Here is a 27,056-nt window from a genome sequence, read left to right as displayed (position 1 = left end):
CCTAACACAATCCTTCACATCCAAAAGGTACTTGCTCTTCTTTGTGGGATGCAATTAGAAAGGAAATAACATGTCCTGAAGTGGGCCAGGTAGAGTGAGATTAAGAGAACCCACAGAACAGCATGAGTGACCACCACACGACCGTTTTCACCGTACCAACCACCACCTCAACACCTCTGCACAATCAGAACAAACGTAATTAATATTTTCTTTAGTCTGTTTTCTAGAAATTACCAACAACAAAAGTAAACACACACTTGAAACAGTTCCTTGCAGCACATTTTTCAGTTTTATTTATAAAAACCAGAAGCTCCTTTAAAGTGTACAGTTAAAATCACAACTGTAAATTCAACCACAGCTGAATATTATTTCAATAAAATATTCCTATCAACTGATGTAAAATCTCATTAGACTGCAATTTAAAACTCAATTCAGCTAGAATATAAATTTACCAACACATTACTCATTCAGTAAATACTTACTGCATACTGTAAAAATGCACTAGGGTCCCTCATGTTCACAGCAATGCCATGAAAATATCTGCACATCAACTCATCTTTTAAAAACAGAATTCTGTATTCATGAATATAACAAAAAAGCTGCCAGCGAAATCCACCACCAAGGGTTTCCAAACTGCGGACGCCCCCACAGGGGGTAGTAACGGCATCACTGCTGGACCTGCGCGCTTCTCCTCTGACCACCAGCCACCCGGCCCTCCAACCAGCTCTAACTGTCTGAAACGTTTTAATTACGCCAGGAAAAAAAAGTCACATAAACAAAACAGCATGTGCAAATCTGGCTGCAATATTTACTCCATTGGTCTTTCAGATCAGAACTGGATCTCACTTCAACTACTCCACAAAACTACAAAGACTGCAAGATTAATATAAGCTGAAGTAAAAACTACCAGTTCCTGAAAACATCTGGAAACGAGGCCCTTCCCAAAAGGCTTGATAAGGCATTTGATGACAAGATATTGTGGTTCTAGGGGGGTAAACAGCAGCTAAACCTGGTTTTGCAGCCAAGACCATTTGTGCTTTTAAGCACAGCCATGACCGTTTGTGTTTTTAAGTGAATAATTCAGTTTCATTGTCACACACGGCACTGATTGCCCTCTTCATCCCTCTTACATTCTTCTCCCATACCGTAATTTTTCCCATAACCCAGGATTCATGTAGCCCCAGATAAGGAATCTTGTACCTAAGATCTAGACAGGATTACAGACTTCTAATTCGAACTCCTAGGCACATGCACCATCATTACATACAATGGGAGGGCATGGTGTTCACAGCACTACAAAAACTGTCTAGGATTTCTGTTTCTATATGATCCTACTGGGCACAAATTCATAGTAGTAGGTGGTACAAGAAGGGCTAACATCTCCAAACAAGAAACACATTTCATATGATCAAGCTTCTATGTACAAAATCAGAATCTTGACCACTTGTAGCAAAGATGCACAGGACACAGTGGGTGAAGATCCCCAAATGATACTCCTGGGTTGGTATGAAGTGGGGGTATGCAGCTGTGCAAGTCCTTTGTGTCTCTGCCTCTTTTTATACAACTGGGACAACGGGAGTCATCATTTTGACAAGTTTCCAGACCTATGGATAAAAAAACATTATTCAAGTGTTAGGTGCATGTGACGATTCTCCTAAACAACGTCCCACTGTTTCATAAAATGGGTGACGCGTATGCCTGCTAAGACATCACAAACCATCTCATTCTCATGCTCAGGGAATAACCAGTGGAAATAACGTACAGCAAAATAATTGATTATCTAAACTTTCCTTCCAGCTTACACTTCTAAACTCTTTTGAAGGAGACAGCCATCCTTACGTGGAGTCCTTAAATTAATCTATTTCACTAAGTCTCAAAACACATGAAAGCAGTCATTTTAATTTAAGCACAGCTAACTAGAAAGGATTCTAGTGCATCTATTGACAATTTAGTTAAGAAGCTTCTCAATTAAGAAAAGGACATATACACAAAGCATCTTATTACACGTTTTAGAGCAAATATTTTCGGCAGTGTAGTTATAAAGCATAATACCATATCTGGGAAGTCCTGGAAAAAGACTAGAAAAGCTATACGGTATTGCCCACGTTTTCCTACTTGAGTACGTAACTTGCTAGATGTAATCACCTAATCAAGTCTCTTATTTTAAAGGCTTGAAGTTCAAACACAAAAAGCACTGAGGATGTGTGGCCCTCTACAGATCTATAACACAATAAGAAACAAGCTCAAGGTGAAAAAAAAGAAAGATAAATAAGCATAAGTAGAAAGAAACAGGTACAAACAAAGCAGGCAAGCATACTGTTAAAAAAAATCAAAAGAAAACTGCCTGAGTCAAATTAGCCTTGAAAACTTAAAATTCTGTAAAAATAACTTTTCTTGAAATAAGCTTTAACGAGAAAGATTGTAAATGAATTGCTATTAAAAGTACGAAACCCAAAAAAACGTAGTATTTTGCTCATCACTGAGCAATAAAAAGTTGGAAACATAACCCATCCCGCGCCAAGTCTGCGAGGTCAGGAAGGGAAACGGCCTCCTGGGAGAGACGCCTCGCAGTCCCGCGGGAGCGGAGAGGAACGCACGGAGATTTAGCGGCACGCGTGCGACTGCTCGTGTTGGGAAGAGACAGCCAGACAGATTCACCGCGAGCATGTGTTACGGCAAAGCCAGAGGAACAAAGAATGGGAATCACATCAAGCAGTTTTACTGACACAAGTGCTGATGCCTTCAACGTTGCAGGAGCGGAGGCGATTTTCCCTTGTTTTCCATATTGTCATCAGCCAGTGCAGCCTCACAGCTCGCTTCCCTAATGTCACATGTAGCACAGCCCTTTAAAACGGAACAAAAACATAGTAATTTAAATTCTCCTTTTTATGAGTGTATTTCTAAGAGTCAAATCCTGATAGCATATGTCGCAGTCTCTTGAAACCTCTCATCAGTGGGGCTGAAATCTCCCTAAAAGCAGAGATTGTACAGGTATCTTATTTTCAGAAACAGACACTTGCACCTCCAGCCCTATCTCGTCTGAGAAATTAATTCTTTGGTTAGTGGAACATACAGTTGCAGCTTTCAGATGTAAAGTCACGTGACCTCCTTGACTTACCTTTCAGTTTCACAAGGAAGCTGCTCACTAAGGATTTGGCCTCTGGCCAGAGAACAAGCTGTCGGTTCCTTCCGTGGCTCCTTACCTGGGTGCTGATCTGCAGTGGGACAGTCTGGGTCCGGATCCATGTATGCACCTCTGCCAGCTCCCTCTTCTGCCCATCTGTGAACCATGGCTGCCGCTTCTGCATGACGGTCAGCTTCTCCAGATCCTCCTTCAAAACCTCCTCTTTAATTCTGCAGGCAACAGACACCTGTGAACACAGCTGTACTGAACCAGGCAAGGCGGGCACTGGCCGCAATCACTATGGGAGTCTCTTCACCAGTGTCTATGGCTGAAGTCTAGGGGCATCAGCCATTGAAAAGCAACTATACTTTGTCACACCTTGTTTGCTTTGTGAGGCTTCTTTGAAAAACTGGTCTAGGTGTCGGGGCTTTTTCGGTTCTTGTTGTTGTGGGGTTTTTTGTGTTTGGTGTGGTTTTACTGATTTTTTTTAAATGTGATATTTCATTACACATAAGCGAATTGCAAGCAACTTGCAAACAACAGGTATTTTTACCCCTTCATGCATTCAAAGTACAGGACAATAACCAATCCCCTTAACACTTCAGCAAAAAGGTTACATGTTACCATATTTTAACTGATGGGGGAATGGGAAAAGACAACAAAAGGAAATAAACAGGGCTTAAAATAAACAGTAAATTAATACACCTTAGAGTTCCATTCGCACGTGCACTTCCATGGTCTCATTTTTAATTCCACAGTTCTATGCACAATTCCAAACTACATGTCAAAAATTGTTGATGTTTTCCAACCTGTTTGGCATTTGGTAAGTCATTAGAACTCGCTCAGGTGTGTGATCCATCATCACCCAGACTGACTCAGGTTTGGATTTATGAGCTGTCCCTTTTTCTCCTGCTTCCCAATTCTTCTCTTCTTTGGAAGCTTCAGAACAATCATTACTGGCAAAATACTTGCTGCTTTTCCCACTACCTGCTGAGAATTGCCATGAAAAACGATGAACACAGATGCCTGAGAAATCCTAGTAATCCAGCACAAAAAGTAACAGAATACCAGTGTATTCTTGCAAGCTAGTTCTACAACACGAACACGGGTACTCCCAGATGACTGCTCTAGCAAGTGATTGCAATCTATTGAGAATCCAAAGACAAAGTGCATTTTATTAAGTTATTCGAGGTCTCCAAAGGTCTATTTACTCTTCTCAACATTAATCAGCTCAGCTTCTCTGCTTCTGTTTCAAGAGGTCCTGCTCTAGGCAGATCTACCTTTACTCAAACAAGATGTAAGCCAGCATTAAATGTAGAGAGAAGTCATAATGAGCAAAATGAAAGAGTGACCTACAGGTTAAACAAATAGCTTCTTAGATAGATTCCCATTTCCAGCTACAGTGACTGAAACAAACTTTGCTTCCAACACTGAAAGTCTGTGAAAAGTAAAGACTACAGATCCTCTTACTGGGCTTCCCATTGTAGTATCTTGCTATGAATTACCAACGTACTAGCAAAGCACCAAACATCCAAATCTTTAACTTCCCTACCTGTGCCACAACCAGAAGTCTTATTGGAGCCAGAGCCTAAAGAACCAGATAAAGCTGATCCACTGCCTGATGCTGCTGAACCTGTGCCAGACTGGGAGTCCTCATAGAGCCAGCAGTCAGTAAGATCACTAGAGGCACAACGGCTGTCTTCCAGATCATTGTCCTGGAGACGAAAATCAAAACAAACATATCCATGGAAGTTACATTTAAGTTTGAAAAAGGAAATTCATGCATTTACTGAATTCGTCATAAGTTGACTAAGTTCTTGTACCAATCCAATAGGTTTGGAGCTTCTAGCTCTGAAAATGAATGGTGGTCTACAACTCAGTATAACACTCTTCACAGGTTAAATCAAGAAGCGTCTGGACTCAGGTTTACTGGTTTCTGCTGTAGATCCTTCCCCACTGGGTCAAGATATTGTACTGTTGCATTAAGTTAACATTCTCTGCTGATAAGAGAGCAGGAGTCTGTTCCCTTCACGTCCTGTTAGATGGCATGAAGCAGCCAGACACATCAAGCAATGGTGCACTACGGGGAAAATGAGAGGACGTTCCCCTGATTCGCTACGTGAAGCTCGCTGCTTCGGCAGCTACAGGCACACCAACTCCCCTTTCAGGACCCTACCCTGCAGATTCAGCTGATCCAGCCTTCCCAGCCCAATCTGGATTCGGGAGCCAACATTTTTTTCCTTGACTGCAGAGCTCAGATTCCTGTCTCTGAGTTTACCGCGGAAGTTGGAGAGGCCTTTTCTATGCCCATGTATGGAAACCGACCCACACGGATCCCTGTTCTTCGTTCATTAGCTGCATCCCTGGGAGACAGAGGGAGTAATTAGAAGCGTATCTTCCCTTTGTTTTGGTTCTCCACAGAGACTGTGGGACTGGGTGAAAAAGGATGCGAATTGCGCAGCACTAACCAAGTTCCACATGCATAAAAGCCCAAAACCCAAAATTCCTGCTGAAATTGAAAAGGCTGCCTTAAAAACGCTGAGCAAAGGTGGCTTGTGGCAGCCTAGATCAGAAGATCTCACATTTCTGTCATTTGCTAAGTGCCAACACTGTACTGAATTCCCACGGGTGCAAGTACAAACAGCTTTCTCCGCCTCCTGTGCTATTTGTGCCCTGCACTCTACATAGCACAGCCTGTGGAAAAAGCAGCTCACAAAATCTGGTGACCCTGAAACACAGATCACCAGCACTGGTTTTGGTGACCAAACACTGTGAAAAGTCAAGAGTTTCTCCTCTACATTAAAAAATTGCGTTACTTACACATTTAGCTTCTGCACGTGCTTTAACATCAGTACTAACAGAAAGCTCCATGGGCTTCGGCAGCTCTTCTTGAAGCAAATTCAGCTGAAGGGGGGAGCTGCTCCGTGAGCTGCTCAACAGCAGGGCCTGGTCGCGCTGGCCCTCTGGCTGGTTCCTCACAGATGAGGCAGAAGAGGCTGGAAGGGGCTGATCCAGAGAGTGTGGTGTGATCGGTGATGGAGCGGGAGGGGGGGCTGGAGGCAGCGTAGTGCATGGGTATGAAGACGGGGGATAAACAGACTGAGGGCTAGGAAGAAAGACATATTGAGGCATCTGAGCATATATGGGAATACTCTGAAAAAATACAGCCATAAACATGCCTACATTTGGGGGATACAGTGCTGGGCATGACTGTGCTTCACAGCATTGTCGGGACAATGGCGTGGACTCGGGTTGTAACCAGCGAAGGGCAAGCTCCTCTCCTAACGAAGACGCTGGGAAAGTGGGCAGTGGATCCGAACAGGCAGGAAGTCCCACGGGAGGAAGGACATTCACACTGGAGGAGCTCAGACAGGACAGTTCCGAGGGAGAGAATGACTGTGTCTGAATTGTTCTCTTCTCACATGGAAGACTATTTCTGTTCTTACTAGAAGAGTGGCTATCTGAGGACTGTCTCTGAGGTTTCTGCTGCTTGAATTTTCCATGTTTGCCTTTTTTACAGCTAGCTGGGCTCATCTGCTTTGAAGGGGAATCTCCTAAGGAGAAAGAAAAACAGACACATTGACTGAAATGACAGACCTGGGGGAAAAAAATTGAAAAAACAACACCCAGATAATTGAGTGTGGCTTATTCAGAGAGCTGACTTTCCTTTTCCACTACAGTGGGTGGATTTGCTGACACGTGTACAATATCTTCCTTCATGTCATCAATTTTCTTATTGATCACTTTGGCTTATCCCAATCAGATCTTCTGCATTCCTTCAAGAGAAGGCAATAAACTACTTGGGATCTGCAGGGTTTATTGCAATAATTATCTGCTCTGTGCAAAGTCTAAGATAGGAACACACAAAATGGAGCAGATATCTGTGTGGGCAATGCTGTTGTCAAGCTTTGGCAGCTCAAAAGAAGTATTCTGTCTGCAGTCATAGTAAGATACTCACCAAATCATATGAAAGAGAACCAGACTCCACGGGTAGGTTGATCTTTCTAAGTCATCTACTAAGTCTTGATTTCTCAAAGCTCTTGCCTACCTTGGCCACAGGAACGTCCGTTGTTACTTCTGTTCCCCTGCTGAAGGTAAGTCCTAAATGGAGAGAGCAAGATCCTCTGGCGGAACTTGTCAACGTAGTTCTGCTCCTCCTTCTGAGTGTGTGCTGACAACGTCTCTTTTGTTAGCCCAACTGGCTTCAGGTCCTCAGGCACCACGGTGAGATTCTGAGCATTCACAGGAGGCAGCTCAGCCTGTTCATTTCCAAGCATAGGATCCTCCATTGTAGTCACTTCTTTGAAGAGGGAAGAAAATAAAACACCTTTTGCTTTGGTGCTCTGGTGTCAACCCCCACAACAGCCAGAGGGTTACACAGAAAACAGCCTTGCCTGAGCTACCAAGCAGATACAGGCCGCAGGGGCAGGGTGGGGAGAAAACACCCTTTACAATCGAATATAGTTACACAAACATCAACCGAGCAATTTACTTTGTATGGTCTGGAAAACTTCAAATTTACCTGAAGTTACAGAGGCACCTCTTTCTTCATACTTTCTTAGAACAACAGCAGTTAAATACTCATTTTTATGTTTCTTTCTGCATTAAAATGAAGTAACACTGGCCCATTAGCCATTTTTATTTTAATCCTCGACCACCAAAAGCACATTGTTTTGAGGTATATGTGAATAATTTAAAGGGAAAGGAAACAGTGTACACTGTTAAAATTAGGTTTTATTACAATACTGTAAAAATCTCCAGGCTCAAATTTTCTTCACTGTGTCCCTAGAAGTACCTTGATTATATATCAGATTTTATATTCATAAGAATGTAACTCAAAAGGACAAAACTTTCTCACTGTGTACTTAAGGCTAGAAACACTGTGTAAGTTTAAAACTCAGTGAGTCAAGTCACTGTTTTGCGAGTGTGATCGGTACCTGATTCAGGGTGCGGGACATGCACGATGGTGCTGCTGTAACTGCACTGGCTGGTGACCGACACCACGCTGGGCGCCTTGGTGGAGAGGCCCAGGTCTGCCAGAGGAGCTCCGGCCACACCTGCAGCCGCCTGGTCCTTCAGCATCTCCTCCTGACCAGCAGGTACCGGAGTTTGGGAATGAACTGCCGAAAGCACAGTAGCATCTATTGGTAAATAACAAAGATTCTACATGGAACTGCATCCCAAGCACTGTGCTCCGAATTCAGCAAGTCTGACTGGTTCAGAAACAACCAGTAACCATGCAGACTATTAAATAAGTCAATCTTATATACAAATAAATGTAACATTCATATACCAGTGCAACCATAGCATACTATACGTGGCATAAAATGAGTGAGCAGGTTCATTTAGCTACAAACAATAGTTCTTTTGATGCACTCTACATTCAAAGACTTAATACTGTAGCTTATGCGTAATTGTGGGATCTATACAAGGTAAGCAAATATTTGCTACATAACCAAAATATCTGTGCTGTCAGTGTGACAATTTAAAAAGTGGACATAAACCTTGGAACGTACAAGAGCAGCATATACAAAATAAATCGGCTGTTGCAGTTCTATTATGATGGTCAGTATGCTTTGTGTTACCTTCCAATGCCTCAACTTCCTGCTGACTTCGCTGGACTTGCTTGTCATCTTCTGAAGATGATGATGATGTATTTGCAGAAGATTTACATTTCCTTTTCAATGCTGGAATACTGCAGCTCTCTAGATATCTGAAATAAAAGCGTATCCCAGGAAGCTCTCCCTACTTTGTGTTTTTTCTCAGTTTTGAGAAACAAACATTTGGACAATTCAAACTGGAAACCCAGGGGTTGCTAACTAGTATTTTAAATTCACTGCAGAAAGCTCTGGATACATATCTGCTTTCCAATGAGTGTTTTAAATAAAATCGATCAATTACTCTTTTTTTACAAAAAAAAGGAAGGAAAAAAAAAAAGAAAAAAATACACTGTTATCCACTGGGTTAAAAAATACTGACATTTTTTACAAATTACATTGACTTTCTATTTTATACAGATGTTCTCAAAACGTATACTGAGAGGACATTGACATATTGTCCCCATCGACATTCTCTTAAACTCCTATTGCACCAATGGTGAAACCAGCAGTATAAAAACGTCAGTATTTGCAAACGGAACCTTAGGCCCTAAATTCTTCATTACTGTGTAATTCAGACTGACTGAGCATTGGGATGGATTGCCCAGAGGGGCAAAAAACTTTACAAACAATCCCAAATGTATCTCACAACTCAAAACCCACACAGTTTAGACTAATGTAAACTGCTTGAAAATTTACCTTCTACCAATTATATTAAACTTATATCACTAAAATCGCTTCATCTTTTATTACCTGATGATAGTATCAACACAACTGATCTGCTGATAGGAAGGAACACGTGGAGTCTTTTTTGAATCAGCATAAAGCGCATTGCCTGGTTCTTCTGTGCTGTCACCCCCCAGTGCGTGAAGGCAGCAGGAAGCAGCGCGCCTCTCTCCTGGAGAAGAAGAAATCCTCAAAGACTCCTCTCAAAGGCATTTGAACACCGCCCCTAACAAGCTGCACACCTGCACACACACACATTCATATATACATACACACTGGGATAGATATATATTTTCTACAGGGACATACAGCCTATGACAGCAAAGCTCTCATTACCAAATTATTCTGCATTTTCTTATGTCGAGACAGGGAATCGAGAAGGGGAAAGAATGCCTAAAAACACCCCCACAACACCTTAAACTTCCACTGAGAACTAGAAAACAGCAAGAAAACAGGACAGTAAAAATATTGTATTTAGATCATAACCAAAGCTGCAATTAATATTACTTTTCTCTCAATTTATACATCACAGAATCTGACCTGTTATTTAAGAGTAATTCACAGTTTTTATAGCATGGATACACTGGTCAGACCACACCAACACTCACAGTGCAATCCTCTTGTCAACAAGACTAGGACATAACTGTAACTCTCAGAGAATATCACAGTGCAAAATGTTTTAATACAGATTCCTGTGATATTTGAGGAAGTTCCCTGTTCTCTCCATATATCTGTGCTAAGTACTAACTGCAAATAATGTGCATTAACTTAATACTAAGCACTCAATAACTAAACTACTACTTCATTGGGAAGTAGGACAGTGTTTTCCAACCTATGGACTGTCTCTGAGAGCCCACATGAAGTAATTAAGGGAAGCTTCCATAGGAGGCTCATACTTGCTACAAATAGATATGAGGCCCTGGACACAGAAAATCAGGCAGAGAACAGCCAAGATCTGCCTGGAGAGCCTCCCGGAGGGACCTCATCTACAAAACGGATTACAACTGCAGCTATGAGAAAAAAACAAAGCAGGGTGGTCGTAGTTGGCGACTCCCCTCTGAGGGGAACAGAGGGCCCTGTATGTCACCCAGACCCATCCCACAGGGAGGTCCGCTGCCTTCCTGGGGCCAGGGTGAGGAACATTAATAGAAGACTTCCTGGGCTAATTCAGCCCTCAGACTATTAGCCCCCATTAGTAGTCCAAGCTGGCAGCGAGGACATTGATAGAAGAAGTGCCAAGATAATTAAAAAAGACTTTGAAGCACTGGGTCGGTCAGTTCATGGGACAGGAGCACAGGTCGATTCTGTGAGTCTTACCTTGAGGATCATAATTACGTGAACATACCTCCCAGCACTTCTGAGCTCGCAGCCTGTCCATGTCCATTCTGTGGCTTGCTCCTTGATGCAATATACAGTTGCTGTCCCAGATTCTTTATTCGGTTGACATCTGCACAAACCTGTTGCAATGTCATCTTGAGATATGTGAAAATGTGAAGTCAGAATAAAATTAATAAAAAGAGTCCATAGGAGACCATTTGGATGGGCTTGTGTTCTTGTATTCTCCAGACTGAAAGGGAGTAGGCTGTCAGCCTAAGCCTGGTATTGGTATTTGTAAATGTAATGAATCTAATCATCACGGTTAATTTAATTAACTATCATAAAGCTCAAACAGCCTCAGTATTTGTTTTAATATCGATGCAAGCCTTGAGAGTGGGAATAAGCTGATGACTTACCCAGGAGTCTCACAAGAAAATTAGGTAATTGCAAAGCTTGTTTTAGGACAGCGCTGTTTCCACTCCCTCCTGTAGCACTGTACCTCTAGCTCCCTTTTTGAAACAAAACAGAAAACCCCCAGCAAACAGAAACCCCTCCACATGCATCAATCCTTTTTCTGGTTGCATGGTTCTTCCACTTTTTTCTCTGAGCCCACCGGTTCTCTGAGAAGGCTGATCTTAACTAAGTCTTCAATTTACTTTAGCGAACTACCATGGTAGTTATCTGCTCATTTTAGCCAGCAAAATTAAGAGCCACAAACGATAGCTGGCATTCTATAACTGATCGATTTAAGTACATTTAGCCTGAACACAGCTGTATCTTCCCACTTAAGGAAAATTCAGGATGAGTAGTGCCTATGTACACAGTAAAAATGTTCATTTTAAAAACAGTATTTCTACTACTCTGCAGGCAGTGACACATTTATAGACTTACTGGTTCCTGTACTTCCTCCGCACAATTCCCATTGGAGTCACTGGACGATGCTATGCTGATGTAGTGTTCATAAGAGCCATTGCTTTCAAGGCTTCCATAACCACTGGAAACATTACTGTGAACTGGCTGTATGAGAGGAAAAAACAGTAACTAAAAAAAAGTAATCCTCTCAGAGAACAAAAAGAAGGGAACAACATACTTTTGCCACACAGAACTTCAAGTAAACAAAGAAAATTAAATGAAAAGTCAGTATGGCTCTGGGCTCTGCCACGTGCTTGGTAAAAATTCCCTACCATGCTTAAAAATGTTCCAGGATGCAGAGTTATCTTTCAACATAAAGACTTGGCAAATATGTCAAACAAAATATTTTTTTCTAAGCACGGGGGCTACCTGGAGCCGTGTTTCACCGCTGCCGCACGAGCCTGTCTCCACTGAGAACCTTCCTTTCAGACCTTCTTAAAAGGTCATCCCCAAAGCGCTCTGCTGAACAGACCCAAGTCTCTTCAGCCACTCATTCAGAAGGCCGGCCAGTATTTTGAAATTCCTTCACCTCCTTTACCTGCAGCAGTAGCCTGTATATTTGTCCTTGCAACTCTCTGATCTCTTCCTCGACACTGCTCGTTTCTTTACTTCTTGCAGCAAAGACATCTTCATTCAGAGGGCTTCTGGAGACAGCCAACAAAATTTCACTATTAACTTGAATTCGATGAAGATAAGGTAGCCATAAAAGCGGTAGATTATTTTTCTTTTTCCATTATCATGATTTCATTTTGACTGTTTTCCGGAATCCACAAGGGATGTCACCTGTTCCGCCAGCAGCGCGGCCGGGCCCGGGCAGCGCCATGGGAACAGTGTTCACGTGGCGCCCCAGGGAAGCAGTGCCGGCAGCTCAGGGGGACGAGCATCCACCCCTCTGCCTCCTTCACTTACACGACAAATGCACACCACCGAAAATCTGGAATAAAAGATCCCAGGCCATCCCCAAAAGCCATTTCCTAGAAAAGAAACCAGTTAGGAGGAAGGCAGGCAGTCCTGTTTCCAAATCTCTTGGGAGTTAAGGAGAAACATCGGAAAAATTAACCAGCACATTCCATACTGATTGTATTTTTAAAAGAAGTTGCCGTGGTAAATACTTAGATTCTGTATCAAGTGAATGTTCCAGAACAAAACAAGCCAGAAGGTGATTTTGGCAACACGCCTGTCAATTAATTTTTTTTTTTTTTAATGGGTCAATCATTAACAAGTAATTAGTTGACATGTGTTCAAGTGATCTCCTTTTACGTTGCTTTTTAGCTTTTACTCGGCTTGTCTAAAACTCACATTTTGATTCAGGCACATCCCTTGTCACAGTATTCAGACACCAATCATGTGCAAAAACATGTTAAAAAAAAGTTGGCTTTGCCTTTTACTTCAAAGTAATTTACTTATTTCCATACTTAATAAATAGACTAATGCTGCTCTGAAGGTATGAGCTCCAAGACACGCTCAGTATTTACCATGGGCTGACAGAGCAACATTATGTCTCTACTCTGGTACTGAGACCGCTCTGTTTTGTGGAGTATTCAAAGAAAAACAGATCAATTCTACAACTGACTTACGTCCGGACTTTGTGTCGGCCAATGATGAACACTACTTTCCTGCTCCACGGATTCACAAAACTGGACCAGCTGGTATCCAGTATAACATAATCCCCATTTTGAGTACAGAATCTAATAGGCAAATGTTCAAAAGGGGATTGGCCAGCGAATTTCAGAACTGGGAAAAAAAGAAAGAATCAGGAAACGAGGTTGAGTTTACGTTCTGCCACAGTAGTGAAGCACAAACACTAACAACTGGGGTCCTTTAAAACTCTGGGTTGGAATTCGCTTTTATTTCTAACCGGTTGCTTTAATTCATTAGTTCATTTATTTTTCTCTAGGCTGCAGATCAGTCACATGTCAGGCAATATGATCATGAAAGAATGTCACAGTCAGTAGAAACTCCTCTTAAAGCAACTGTACTTACTTTTCCTGTGAATAGCAATCATCAAAGGACGATCTTCTGGGTGCAAATACATCAGTATGGATGTTCCAATTAAATCCTGAGGTAAGTAACCCAACAAAGGCACTGCTCTGAAACCCAAACCCATTAGCACTGATTATAATACAGTTTTGAGTATTTACATCCTTAAGTCTTTGCTTGTCAGTGAAGTGCCCATGCAAGAGCTAATATGGCACGAACTAAGGCTAAAGAACATTGTGCAGCTCATCCAACGGTGCAATGCAGACATGCAAATACCAATGGGAAACACTTCTCTGTCTGGTGACAGAACAGACTGTCACATTTGCAGGCAGTTTTGTGCTTGTCTATATGCAAGGAAAAAAACGAAAAAAGGGGATCTTGAACAGGTCACAGGCAAAATGTCAGTAAGAAGTCTGACACAGATGCTGCAAAGTCTCTTGTAAGAACACTTGTGGCTCTGCAGGAGACAGCTACAGTCTGTCCAAATTTACCCGGCCCAGCTCAGTCTATCTCCACACTATGATCCCCAGAGCTCTGCACTATGCGCGTTTTCCACTGTGTTACCACAGGTCCCCATTGCCCTGGATAATGAAAACTGACTGCAGTTATGTTTATTTCACATTTTAAGTCAAGAAAGGAGATTATGTCTGTGGAGTTCTAGATGCTTTACCATGAGCAGACTAACAAAAAAAGAGTTTGTTTAATTAGCCATTGCCAAGTGCATACTTTGGCTCCTTCACTTGGGTCTCTAGCCGCATCACTAGAAGATTTTTTTGCTACCTCTCCATACACACCTTGCAGGTCTTAAGACTCAAATCTCACCTGTCATCTATCTCAAGAAAAACACATCCAGGGGTGTGAGTGGTGGTGAAGATTCTTTTATCCATAGGAATTCGAGGAGCTAATAGAAAAAGAAATATTTACTGAAACAAGACATGCATGGAGAAAGAAAACCTGTTATTTCTGCTCATGATTGTTATTGGCTCCTGAACTTTTTAATTGTTCACTGCTTTCTGATGAGAAACTCATAGAAAAATCACAAATTTTTAGGTGCTGCAGACTACTCCCAAAAATAAAAATAGTGAGAAGAGGTCAAACGCTTTGGGGCCTTGCAAAGAAGGCACAAATGCTCTAGATTCGCATGCTTGCACACACGCACAAACTGGAAGGCACACAGGTGAGACCACCCAAGCACAAGTTCTAAAAAAAGGAAGTAGACTTTCATATTCTGCGTTTTCTTATTGGCTTTTTTTTCCGTTTCCACCGGAGTTCCTGACTTGCCTTCATATCCAGAGTGAATTTTCTCAGCCAAAGCTAAGCAGCAGGATTCTGCATCCACGTGGACAGAAGTACACACATGGACCAAGTATGGTGTGATTCGGAAGGGGTAACAGCGTGTTTCTTGTTTTTGATCTTTACCACATCTGAAGAAAAGTAACAGGGATTAGCACACTGGTTTCAAGATTCCGACACTTTAGGCCAGGGCTGAGAGCCCTGCACAGAGAAGTTATGCTGAGCACACAGAGATCCAAGGGCAACACATCAGCCACACTGATCCTGCTCCCCTCAACACTGAGCAGGGTTTTGCCTCCACCACTTGCGTTCAGAGGCTGTCCTGGAAATGCTGATACTCTAATGGCTAAAGACCACCTGCTATTTCTCAGACCAAATGTATTCATGAGACTCGCTCATGTGGTCTATCCCCATGCAAGTTTAAGCATCGCTATGGGAAAGATACTCAACACGCCCCACTGGATGCCAACATTAAACACAATAAGACTATTTTGTAACGGAGTTCCATGAGCTCACACTGGTCAGCTGTAACAGAACACTGTTTCTGCCCAGTACTGTACCCTTTGCCCAGCCATCACAAAACAATTACAATGTACTTGCCTGATCCTGCAGAAAAAGGATTTCACCTGGGCATACTCATACAGAGAAGCTAATAGGAACACATTGAAAATATCAGTTAATATCCTCAAAAGGTCACACCTGTAAGAACTATTTTAAATTCTGCATTCTCCAGACTTTCTGAGCAAGAACAAAGTCTCACAACCTGCTCTTTATTAGCTACTGAATTAGCTGTTCAATAGTCTGTTCCCACCTCAAATGTTCTCTCTTCGCTAGCCCACTCAACTCTTGGAGAAATGGCTGACCCAGAGCTAAATTCAGAGGAAACCCACGTGATCTAAAAAACTCCTTTCCCCAGTGCATCGCTATGGACCCACGTACTGAAAACTAGATACAGCCAAGAGTTATGGGGACAGGAAAACTCAGTAATAGTTCACAGCAAGAACATGACAACAACTGCATAAGGCTGACACTGCTCTGCTGGTAGGCACACAACTGGCTTCCAAGCTGCAGAATCCCCGGCACGTTACGTTAACAACCTCTGAAGTTTCACGTCCTTTGGTAGCAAAGACTTTGGACTTCCCAGCTCTGATGGCAGAACAGCCCTGCAGCTACGTGGGCACAAGACACTGCCTTGCCACGCAAGCTACACTGAAATTGCTGACAAATAACACGGGACTTAAAAGCCACCATTTAGGCACATCCAGCACTAGACAGCAAGTCACCTTAAAACTTGGGTTCAATGAGCTGTGCTCACAGCAGGCTCCAAGTGGACCAAAGACAAAGCACCTAAGCACCTACGATGCAGATTAAATGACTTCAAACCCACAATTATGTGTTTAGTTTCCTTTTACAAAGTATCAGTATTTGGAATGACTAAGATGGTACACAAAACAATGAAGTATCTGCCTTCTCCTTACCACAAGTAAGAGTTAAGCCTCGAGGAGACTAGGTAAGACTAGCTGCACATTTACTCAAGTTTTCAAAGTAGAAAGGGAATAAGCGTTGCCTACGTATCTTGCTAGCATAAGCATTTAAAATGAACAACTATTCTCCCCTCATTCTGCAAAGACAGAAAGATACATAACAGCATTCAGGAGTGCTGCCAAGGCCCACCTGTTTGACTTTCTGTGCTCCAAAGCGGCAGGTGGGACTGATCGGTGTGTGTGTAGAACACGCTTACATCCTGAGGGACAAGCAGCTCTACAAACCGGGAGGAGTCCAGCACTTTCTTCTTGCAGTTTAGAATGGACGCTGCCTGCTCAGAAATATGTACCATGCGTCCAGAAAGCAAGGAAAACACAGCCACAAACGTGTCCTGGAAAACAAACATCATTAAAGATCAGTCTTCCCCCAACACATGGTAGCAATACTATAAGGATGAAAACCAAGAGAACCAACCCCCAAATGACACCCAAACCACCACACACCACAACCTAAGACAGACATTCAAAAATGTGTCCTTAAGTTAGCATCCAATTAAAGTTGGTTGTGAGTTACTACAATCTCTAATGCTATGATAGCTTACTCGTGATTTACAAATGCTACTAAGACTGCAGTATCAAAACGGAAACGGATTGCAGCGATGCCTGCCGTTGTCCAGAACAAGTGGTTATCACTCCACATGCTTCTCCCCAGATCTTAGAGCATTCACCACAATTCCACATACAAAAACATTCTGAGAACTTTTGAAATAGAAGGTATTTGCAATATTTCTAATATGGCATATAACAGTACTGAATCGCACGAAACACACTTTTCTTTGAAACAGAGCCAGAAAGCATGAGACACACTGCAGATCAAGACAAACAAAAAATTAAATCCAGGAGCACAAACAGAAACCAAAGACACTCACAACTGTGGACTCGACTGGCTTTGAAAACATTCTGCTAAGTCTGTCTCAAGCGATTACTATGCTATAAGTGATTCTCAAAGAGATATTTGTTGCTTTGGGTGAAAAAAGGCAAACGAAAAATAGGTAATTCTTCACTCACTGCTGTTGTGTACCCTAAGTCAGCACAGATAAGAAGTAGTCTTGATCTACCTTTAAAAACACAAAGGCTCATCTAGCTAAAACTTCAAGACTTTTCAGTCTTACACATTCTACTTCCACAAGATGATGTAAGGAGATCAAATAAGAGAGTGAAACAGCAATTGACGAACTCCTTAAGTCTGCCTGAATTCCTTACAGTATTTTTTGGAGTGTGTTCAGATGCAACGGCCACCAACTCTTCTATGCTGTATGTCATCACATCTGTCTGAAACACTCTTCGGTCCTTCAGAGCCTGGAAAAAGTCACTGTTTGCTAATTGAAAAAAAGAAAACAGGAAAGGCAAAACAAACACAAGGAAGTCAGTAAGGAGACTATTTTGAAAATATTTCTTACAGCCCTTGTACTTTTGTCATCTTTTTGGTGAAGTCCAAGGTGAGATGAGGAAGGTCTGTGTAGCAACAAAGGAAAAAGGAATACCAGTTATACTACTTGGAGTGATCTATTTATATTACAAAAGATGAGCATGAGGAATTAGGACAGAATGTGATGGCAAAAGAACAATTTTAACTACTTAGTTCTCTTGGAAAACACAGACTACCCAATAGGTTTTCAAAGTGGGATGGGAACGTTAGTTTTCAATATACACAGAAAGTTATTAGCAGGCACCTAATAGCTACAGGATTCTGAAGAAAAGAGAAGCAGAAGGTGAGTGTTTCAAAAGAAAAGATGACACGACTATTTAAAAACTCACACAAGTCACAGTGCCTCAGAAAGCCAACTCCTTGCATGATAACTGGAATGCTTTCACTTGTTTTAATGTTATTTGGTGCCAGATGCACCTATTCAAACCAAGCTACTCTATAGTTTCTACGCTTCCAGGTTTTTCCGACGTGTACCTTGGACCTGTTGGACACACTGCAAGGCGTAGTTGAGAGCACTGATGGTACTGGGCTTGCTGGAACTCCTCTTCTCTTCAGGCAAACACCTCTTCATTTCTTGGATCATCAACATCAGATCTCTATGAGACTGGTTCCAGTTCAGCCGTTCACTGTAAAACAGAGGTTAAATGTCACCAAAGGCTGCAGATATAGGAGCTTCTTTTCTGACAACTAATTAAAATTATTCACTAAATTAACATTTTAGGCGCTTGGCCACAGAGTTGCAGAATATCCCGGAAGGTCCTAATGCTCTTCCACTATATTTCCTGCTGTATTTTCTCACTTCTTGGCTACTTGATCTGTTCTCCTCTACCTTTCCCCTTTCCAGCTCTGGTATGTCATGGATGGCAAAATCACATCATAACTGAGCTGCTTGCTAAGATGCTTAGCAACTTAAAATAAGCTGATCTTTACTCTAGATTTTCTAAACCCCACTAATATTAAAATCACGAATATATGCTGACTCTTTATGCATACGATTCTATATGCAAGTCTTTCCAGCCTTGAAGTCTGCATCTGATTTTAAGCACTTTAGGGAAACACGGGATCCTTGAAATACACCTTATGCACAGATTTCATTCCTCACGTAACTCCGGACCCTTCATTACACTTTTAACAGCTGCAAGGTTATTAACAAGCAAAATCTTCCACTTCTTTCCTTCACTTTTTTCACCGACTGCAAAAATAAGCAGTCGATATTCTCAAAACGCAGACCGATTCTAATTCTACAGATGAGATATGAACATTATTTTAAATAACTTCTATCCATTTGGCACTTTTATTAGTGCCATACTGCTGCTATATAAACCAATAAATAAGTTCAAGCATTGCATGTTAACTTTACCTGCCAGTTAAACATGGCATAAATTATAGCTCTTGACCTGCCCTTTTTTTTTTAGTTTAATAAAGTAGCACCTCATTGAATTGCTGAACTTCTGGGGGAAATATTATCTAGGTAAATTTCTGCCTTACTACTACTAAATGCAGTCTTTAGATCAGGTATATACAGAAGGCATAAAAAGGGTCAATGACGTACGCTGATCAGCCAATCTAAGAATCAGGCAAACAGCTTACGAGGAATCATGCAGCAGCAACCCCATCTACACGCGAGAGCGCCGCGAACGCCGCGGGCTGCGGCCCAGACCAGCTCCCCGGTGCACGGAGACCGCCGAGCCCGAGGAGAGCTCCGGATCGCAACCGCGCGGGGCCCTGGACTCCGACTTCAGCCCCTGCTCAAGTCAAGCGCCTCCATCCAGCGCGAGGAAAACCGGTTCCGCGGGCTGTCCGGGTTACCTGGTGACTTTGCTGACAGTCCGCTCTGAACAGCTGTGCGGCTCCCGGCTGCAGCGGTCGGTCCCGCCGGAGCTCCGCACCGCGGCGGGGGAGCGCGCAGCCCGCCGGCGCTGCCCGGGGCCGGCCGCCCCCTCCCGCTCCGGCCCGGCCGCGTCCATCTCCGGCCCGCAGACCACTGGGACGCCGGGGCATCGGCCGGGCTCCTCGGCACGGCAGCCGGGCCTGGAGCCTCCTGCGGGAAATACAACCGGCGGCTCAGGGAGCGCGGCAGCAGCAGGCGCGACCCCGCGCCAGTTCCCCTTCTCCTGCCCGTTTCCTCGGGCCAGGCCGCGCCGCCCGCTCACAGGAGCAGACTCCGGCTACTCCGGGCAGCCGCCGCTCCGCCCCTCCGTGCCCCCCAAACCGCGCCTCTCCCGCCGGCCCCAGGCGCTACCTGCTTCGGGCAGCGAGGGCCCCCGAGGTCCCGCTCTCGCCGCCGTGAGGCGCCGCGCCCCCGCCCCGCGCGCTTACGTAACGGCGGCCGCACGCGGCGGCCCCGCTCCCACACGCCTCGGCCACGTGCGCCAAGCCCCGCCCCCAACAGAGAGCAGGCGGAGTCAGAATCAGAGGCGCTTTATTGGCTGCAAATCGGGCAGCGGGGCGGGGCGAGCGGCCGCGGGGGCCCCGCCCCGCCCATCACGCGCCGCCGCACGCGGCCCCCTTGCGCGCGCCTGCCCCGCTGCCACGTGCGGCCCCGCCGGGGGAAGGCGGGGCCCGCGGGGAGGCGGGGCCTGGGGGGAGGCGGGGCCCGACCCGCTCGGCGGGACCGGCAGCGCCCACCGCGCTGTAGGGCTCAGCGGCGTGAGAAACGGCCGCTTCCCTGTAAGGCACTGGCTGGGCACAGACACGGCGATGGCACCGAGCGGGGCTGGCGAGGAGGAAGACGGAGGGTAAATCCCTGAACTGGCTACAGAGCCAGTTACTGCCCCGACCACGGGAGCTCTGAAGACAAATCCCCCTCCCCAGCTCCGTGCCCCAGTTATCCAGGCACTGTGCAAGTGGCAGGCTGTGCTGGTTAGTAACTTGTAACGGAGTGTCATAAGGCAACCAGGTGAAGTTAGTTAACGTGTCAGTAATCAAAAAATGAGCAATGAACAGCAGGAAATAGGCTGAAAATGCAGCAGGTCTGGAGTGGAGAGGCTGAAGATTGGCACCTTCAGTTGATCAGTTTCTCCCTGGAGCTCACGAAGATACAGTCAAGACTATAAAAAGAAGAAAAAAATTTCACAAAGGACAGTCTCCTTCAGCCTGTTACCATAACAGCCCTGCATTTTAACATGGTAAGTTACTACAGACAGGTAGAGAGGGATTGAAGAGTTTCCCATTTTGGTTTTCCTAGTTTTAGTTTTTCTTTTTGCTTGCACACTGCTATTTCTCACCCAGGACCATGTATCTGTTGCCAAGTTACTGCAGTGTTTGTTACTGTACTACAGCACAAACTTCATCCTTGATTGAAGAACTTGGGGATTACCTGAGAATTCAAACCAAAGGCTGAACTATATGTTCCTGGCTTGACATAATTTCACCCAGCAGCAAAGTCTCCACTTGAAAAAAGCCAACCTACTACAGCAGTGCCCCAGGAACTGCCACACTGAACAGGATTCATCTAGCAAGATGCTACAGCAGATGAAAAACAGTTCTCAGACAAGGGAGGCATACATATGGTATTTCTCCTCATACTCCTGCAACATGCAGCTGTAAAAACGCAAGCTTGTTTCTGGTTTGCCAGCCCTTGCTGTTTCCACTGTCAACGGTTTGGCTCTACAGGGGTTTGAGATCCAGCTGTTAGAGCTCCCACAGCTGGTCACAGCTCACTACTCACTGCAGGCAGCAGCTGTGAAGCCAGTTCCTGCTGCTTCACATTAATGTTGTATATACTTTGAGTATCCTGGTTTTATTTAAACTGTACCAGTCAGTGAATTAACACCATCTATTCCGGCTCTATGACAAATCCTCATTTTGGTGACACTTACCAATAATGATGATGATGATAATGAGAACAACAGCTATCAATATTGCCCACATCTGTGAAGAAAGCCACACAACACTTACTACAAAGCATGCATCAACATTAACTGGCCCTTACGGTACCGGAAAGCAGCCCCTGCAAGGCACCGTTGTGCTGTGTGCCAGACCTAACACAGCAAGTAAGACTCCCGGGTAAGCAGGTCTGATTCACCATTCCCGCTCAGATGGCAGGCTGTGTGCACAGGCAGAGCACACCAACAGCTCCTTTTCCATTGTGCCTCCCTGCAAAGCCTGTCTCAGGTCACTATACAAGCAGAAGTAAAGCACTCGCAAGCACCATTTCTACTCTCACTCTCTACCACGTCTTTCACTATCTGTGCTGCTCACCAAAGAAGATTCCAAACTTTGGGAACAGCTACGAGTGCAGGAGTCTGAGCAAGCTTCTCCTGCTTTCCAATACTTCCTGCATGTTAACCCAGCCTGTGCATTTGCGGCCTTTTTCTTCCTGTTCCCCAAAGCCTCAGATTCCTGAGGTGTTTCCCTCTGGCCATCATGACCTTAGACAAGGTCTTACATCAAGCAGCATGGCTGGTAATCCAGATTTTGGTTACTTCACTGAACCACTACACCATGTTTTAAAAATAGATGCTGTAACTTAACATTGACTAAAGTCACTTTTGCCTTTTGAGATGCCAATTGTAACAGTGTCAACTGCAACACTGCATAGTGTAAGTATACAAGCCAGTTACCTTACAGTTCTTCCACCAGTACTTTCTTTTCAGCTTGGCAGCACTGGTCTCAAACTGGGAAGCTCCTGCTTGCAGCGCATCAGCACGGTCGTCCAGTTCTGACAGCTTCTGGTCTCGCTCCAGGACCTTGTCCACATTCACTCGCATGATGTCAACAACCTGCACCAATTTAATGCTTACTGTAAGTTATTGGTTGTTGAATTTAATTGCAGGCAACAGATAGTAACACAAGGTACTCTTACTTGCTTATTGCCTTTTAGTATCACCAGCTTAAAGAAAATAGTGAAATGCACCTGCAGCTGGAAGCCCCCAATATCTCCTTTAAAATGTCAGTTGTGCCCATTGTGCTGGCCTTCCCTTAAACCTGGGAAGCAATTCCTCACTCGCTTCAGGAGGAGTTGAGGCACACAAACGTCACAGTTAACCATGTGTCAAAAAACTACCGTCAGTAGCCAGCCTGGCTTTCGGACTCCCCTGAGATCTGCAGTGTCTAGCAGACAGCCTCCATTGCTGCTGACAAGAGAAAAGCTTGTTCTCAGTAAGAACAAAGGTTTTTACTTACACCAAATCCTCAAGCACTGAGTTTGCAGCTAATGTTTGGACACCGGTAGTTTCTCTCCACTTCCCCACTTCAGCTGATTTTTTTTTTTTTTTTTAACCTTTGCAAGAGTTAAGATGACACGTACAACAAAACAAGGGGAATGATCCTAGGCTTCCTCTTCAGATAATGAAGGGGAAACTCCTTTGGCCAAAATACCTCTTCTAGTTGTATAGGTTTCCCACAGGAAAATTACTGCACTGCTATCAGACTAGACTTTTACCTCATCTACTTGGTGTTGAGTCTGCTGAAGACGACGATTACTGCCGGCAGCGACATTTGAACTTCCAGGGATATTGGCTGACCTACAGTGAACAAAGTCATCATTATTCTTGTAAGCTTTTGATAGATTGTGGTTTTGTTTTTAAGCGCAGATACCTAGAGTACATGAGTTATCTGACATCCCTGAACACAGGAAACTTGTATCGTTGGAGTAAATATGGGGCTGTTTCCTACTGGAGAAGTGATGCTTTAGCAGCTGACAACAGATGTAAGTCATGCAGTGTTGCCAGCCAATTTCTTGATGTGGTAAAAAGACAGCAGTAGCTTGCTAATACTAGTTTTCAGTAAGGCGTATGACAACTCCTACAATGGTTCATAGTGCTCAAACAGTCAGGCGTCTGGGCTCAGGGGTGTTCTTGCTTTCCAGTATGAACACAAATACTAAGCATCAAGCTACAGTAGCTTACAAAAGATTAAATACAGAAATGTAGTGGTTTCCTCCTTCTCTGTTCTTTTGAAACAGTTGACATGGAGCTAGAGGAAGCACAGGAGGGAAAAGGCATTTAGCATATAGAACAATTTACTGCTGGTTAGCTTTCAATTCACAACCTCAGGCAGTCAATTCTTTTTACCAGCTGCAGCACCCTGCATCTTTGTGATGGATGGCAAGAGCCCCTGTACAAACTTCACACCCTTTTCACTGCTTTACCGAGCTGGAACTAGCTGCACACAAGTTGCTTTTCCATGTCTTCATCTCTGCTGCATCAGAAGCACGTACTGTTGAGTGCATGACACTCAAACAACTGAATCTGAGATTAGCTGTATCTACACATTGACTTCTAATTTACATTTAGCGAGAACAGATGCCTGTGGGCACAATGAGCAAAGCCAGGAGGCTGCGACAGGACCCAGAGCATCCCCGTGTAGCAGCATCACCGCTCCTCCGGCTGGGCAGCGCAGGCACCCTCTCACGGCGCTCTGCTGCTGGTCCCAGACCCAGGAGTCTGCGAAATGAAGCCTCTTCCTGCGAGCAAAGCTTCCGAACACAAGAGCCGAGCAGGCACCAGCGAGTGCTCTCTCCGGGCTCCGGCTCCGCGGGCAGTGCTCTCAGAGCCGCCCAAGGCTGGCAGAACCCGGCCCGGGCTGCCGCAAAGCCACCGAAGAGGCCCGCCCGCCCCGGCCAAGCGGCCGGCAGCCGGCCCGAGCGGCAGCTCAGGCCGTGCGGCCCGAGGGACCGGCTGGGCCTCCCGACCCCAGCACCGCCGCTCCCGGGACCTCCCCGTGACACCGCCGGGCCGCCTGGCGCAGCAGGCCTGTCCCTGCTTCCGCCTCCCGCCTGGGCGCGGCCGCCTCGGCCAGGCCCGCCGCCGCTCCCGGGGCCGCCGCTCCCCGGGCCCCCGCGGGCGGTTGTCGCCGGGTGTCCCGGTGGGGCTGTCGCGCCGCACTCACATCCTGGCGGGGTCGCTCCTACACAGCCAGAGCGTCCGGGCGCCTCCGACGGGGAGTGTAACACCCGCAGCGGCGGCCAGGATATGACGACATCTCGGGGCGGGGCTGGGGTGGGGCGCGGGGGGACCACGCCTTCGACTGGGCGGTGCATGCGGAAGCTATTCTCCCGAAGGCCACGCCCCTTGAGCAGGGCGGGGACAGCGTGCGCGCGGCACCGCCCTCGCGCGCCACCACGCGGCCGCCTGGTGTCGGCGCCGTGAGGAGCGCGGCCGCGCGGAGCAGGCCGGGCGGGCCCTGCTGGGGCGCGCGGGCACGCGGCCTGTCCCGCTCCCGCCCGGCCGCTCTCTGGGTCAGTTCCTGGGCCGCCTCTGTGTGTTAACGCCTCCCAGCAAACATTCTGGGGCTGCTGCCCATCTTCTGTGTGAGACCCCATTTCTCTGTGGTTGCACCCTCAGAAATGGTGCTGTTACGTCCCCTTCATAGCAAACACCAGGCCTGAGCTGCTGATCCTTGTGGTGGTCTTGAGGTACCGTTGGTTGTGGTGGCAGCGTTCGTTGCTTTGGTGGTTTTCGATTGGTGGTGGGTTGGGTTTTATTTTCCCCAGCAGTGCCAGCGTGTGCCGCGCAGCACCGGGCGCGGCGGCAGCGCTGAGGGTGAGCGCTCGCCAGTGCGGGTAGAGTGTTCTCATCACTCCTGGTTGTGAGGAGCTCTTGGTGTGGCCTGAGCCCAGAATCAGACCTGGGCTCACTGCGCAAGGACCTGGGGCTGTGCCCACGCTGCGCTGTGCTGGGACGGGGTGGGGGGAGGCTGGAAGGAGACATACAGTGGGAAACTGGGCAAGTATCTGTGAGGAAATCAGGAAGTCAAATGCTGATTTATTCTTAAAGAGAAACATGATTTAACTTTTTTCTCTATAGGCCAGAAGAAACGCTCTTAATGCAATCTCATCTTCTGTTGTGGTCCTGAGTTTTGGAAGAACTTACTTGTAATACTACTAACATAGTACATGATTAACAAATGATTAATTTATTAAAGCTGTTTTTCCCTGCTCGGTTAGCCTTGCAGTCAGGTACAGAAGTTGCATGACTGAGGACTGGCTCATGTAATGTATGTAGCTGTTCAGTGCAATAGTTACTAAGCCTCGGCTATAGTAACACTGTATTATTGTGACCCCTCAGGTTTCTATATCAGCCTTTTGAGTTCTACAAAGATTCACCTCTGCTTTGTGCACAACGTAAGATTTAACATTCTATTGCTAGGTGTGTGCGGTTTCTTGTTAAAAGCACCGACACCCTGCTCTGAAAGTGACCGGCTGCTGAAGAGGAACTGAAAATGATCTCAGAGAAGCTAGTTGTCACTTAACTGCTTTAAGCAGTCAGAAAATCTGGTCAGCATTGGTGCCATCTAACCGCTGGTGAAATATTTACAAATATGTAGGATTATGTCCTTTTATTCTGTGACATTGGGTGTTTCCGAATTTGATAAAGTGCAGCCTATCGCCCTGAAAACTCATTTCCAGCAAGCCAGGCTACTCGCTGCAGCTTGGCAGAACTTGTATTGTTAAGGACACATGGGTTTGTAACTCTTTTGTGCAGTTTTAGCCATCTTGTCAAAACCCTGGCTACTAGAGGGCCTCGGCGAAGCAGAGGGTGGCTGGTGCGCACAAGGTTGGTCCTGCAGCTGCTGGCGTGGCGCCCGCCGCTGTGGCCAGGCGCAGCGCCGGAGCAGCGCTGGGCAGCCAGCGCTTCAGGAGACCCGCAAGTTCGCTGCCTCAGGAAGGAAGGGTTCCTTCCTCTCACGCGTGACTTACGCACCCAGCCAAGGTTACTTCCTGGAATGCGGCAGCAGATCCGGGGACTGGTGTTGCCTTCGGTGAATGCCAGCACGCTCCAGGGCTGCAGCCCTGCTTGCAGACAGGCTCCATGGATTAGCATCCCTAAGAAACCTGATGCTGCTGACAAGCGGGTCATGTAGCAGAACAAATGTGTTCTTTTCATGGTTACTTACAGTGACTAAAGAATGACGTTACTCTCTGAAACGAGGATCACAGAATCCCAGAGTGTCAGGGGCTGAAGGGCCCTGGAAAGCTCATCCAGTGCAATCCCCCCATGGAGCAGGAACACCCAGATGAGGTTACACAGGAAGGTGTCCAGGCGGGTTGGAATGTCTGCACAGAAGGAGACTCCACAACCCCCCTGGGCAGCCTGGGCCAGGCTCTGCCACCCTCACCGGGAACAAGTTTCTTCTCAAATTTAAGTGGAACCTTTTGTGTTCCAGTTTGCACCCATTGCCCCTTGTCC

The 27,056-nt window shown here is 45.5% G+C and overlaps 2 protein-coding genes across 13 annotated transcripts; both read right to left on the bottom strand.

Moving 5' to 3' along the window:
* Positions 1-276: 276 nt before the first annotated feature.
* PER3 (period circadian regulator 3) lies at positions 277-20,284 on the bottom strand. Of its 11 annotated transcripts, none has more exons than XM_082070124.1 (23): positions 20,165-20,284; positions 19,732-19,963; positions 18,397-18,548; positions 17,697-17,812; positions 16,624-16,825; positions 15,550-15,598; positions 14,938-15,080; positions 14,479-14,557; positions 13,660-13,766; positions 13,254-13,410; positions 12,215-12,320; positions 11,656-11,781; positions 10,793-10,919; positions 9,475-9,619; positions 8,710-8,837; positions 8,062-8,265; positions 7,173-7,424; positions 5,945-6,678; positions 4,677-4,839; positions 3,934-4,114; positions 3,204-3,354; positions 2,727-2,844; positions 277-1,604 (listed from the first exon to the last, which is right to left on the bottom strand). In XM_082070124.1, exons 2-22 carry the CDS (start codon positions 19,887-19,889, stop codon positions 2,743-2,745), a joined length of 3,582 nt encoding a protein of 1,193 aa, XP_081926250.1. In that variant the 5' UTR covers positions 19,890-19,963; positions 20,165-20,284; the 3' UTR covers positions 277-1,604; positions 2,727-2,742. The 11 variants fall into 11 exon arrangements, 9 of the variants coding, with proteins under 9 accessions (XP_081926250.1, XP_081926253.1, XP_081926254.1 ...); XM_082070127.1 differs by having other exon boundaries at positions 3,934-4,111; XM_082070128.1 differs by having other exon boundaries at positions 7,173-7,421.
* Positions 20,285-20,327: 43 nt separating this feature from the next.
* Positions 20,328-24,863, bottom strand: VAMP3 (vesicle associated membrane protein 3). 2 transcript variants are annotated; one of them, XM_082070134.1, is made up of 6 exons: positions 24,757-24,863; positions 23,309-23,390; positions 22,488-22,646; positions 21,744-21,795; positions 20,925-20,972; positions 20,328-20,638 (listed from the first exon to the last, which is right to left on the bottom strand). In XM_082070134.1, coding segments are annotated over exons 1-5 (315 nt in total). In that variant the 5' UTR covers positions 24,759-24,863; the 3' UTR covers positions 20,328-20,638; positions 20,925-20,952. The 2 variants fall into 2 exon arrangements, with proteins under 2 accessions (XP_081926260.1, XP_081926259.1); XM_082070133.1 differs by having other exon boundaries at positions 20,328-20,972.
* Between the last annotated feature and the right edge of the window lie 2,193 nt (positions 24,864-27,056).

Source organism: Streptopelia decaocto (genome assembly GCF_964273445.1).
Source record: "Streptopelia decaocto genome assembly, chromosome: 20".
Lineage (NCBI taxonomy): Eukaryota > Metazoa > Chordata > Aves > Columbiformes > Columbidae > Streptopelia > Streptopelia decaocto.
Note: the sequence above shows the minus strand (reverse complement) of the source record. Positions and strands in the feature narration are given on the sequence as shown.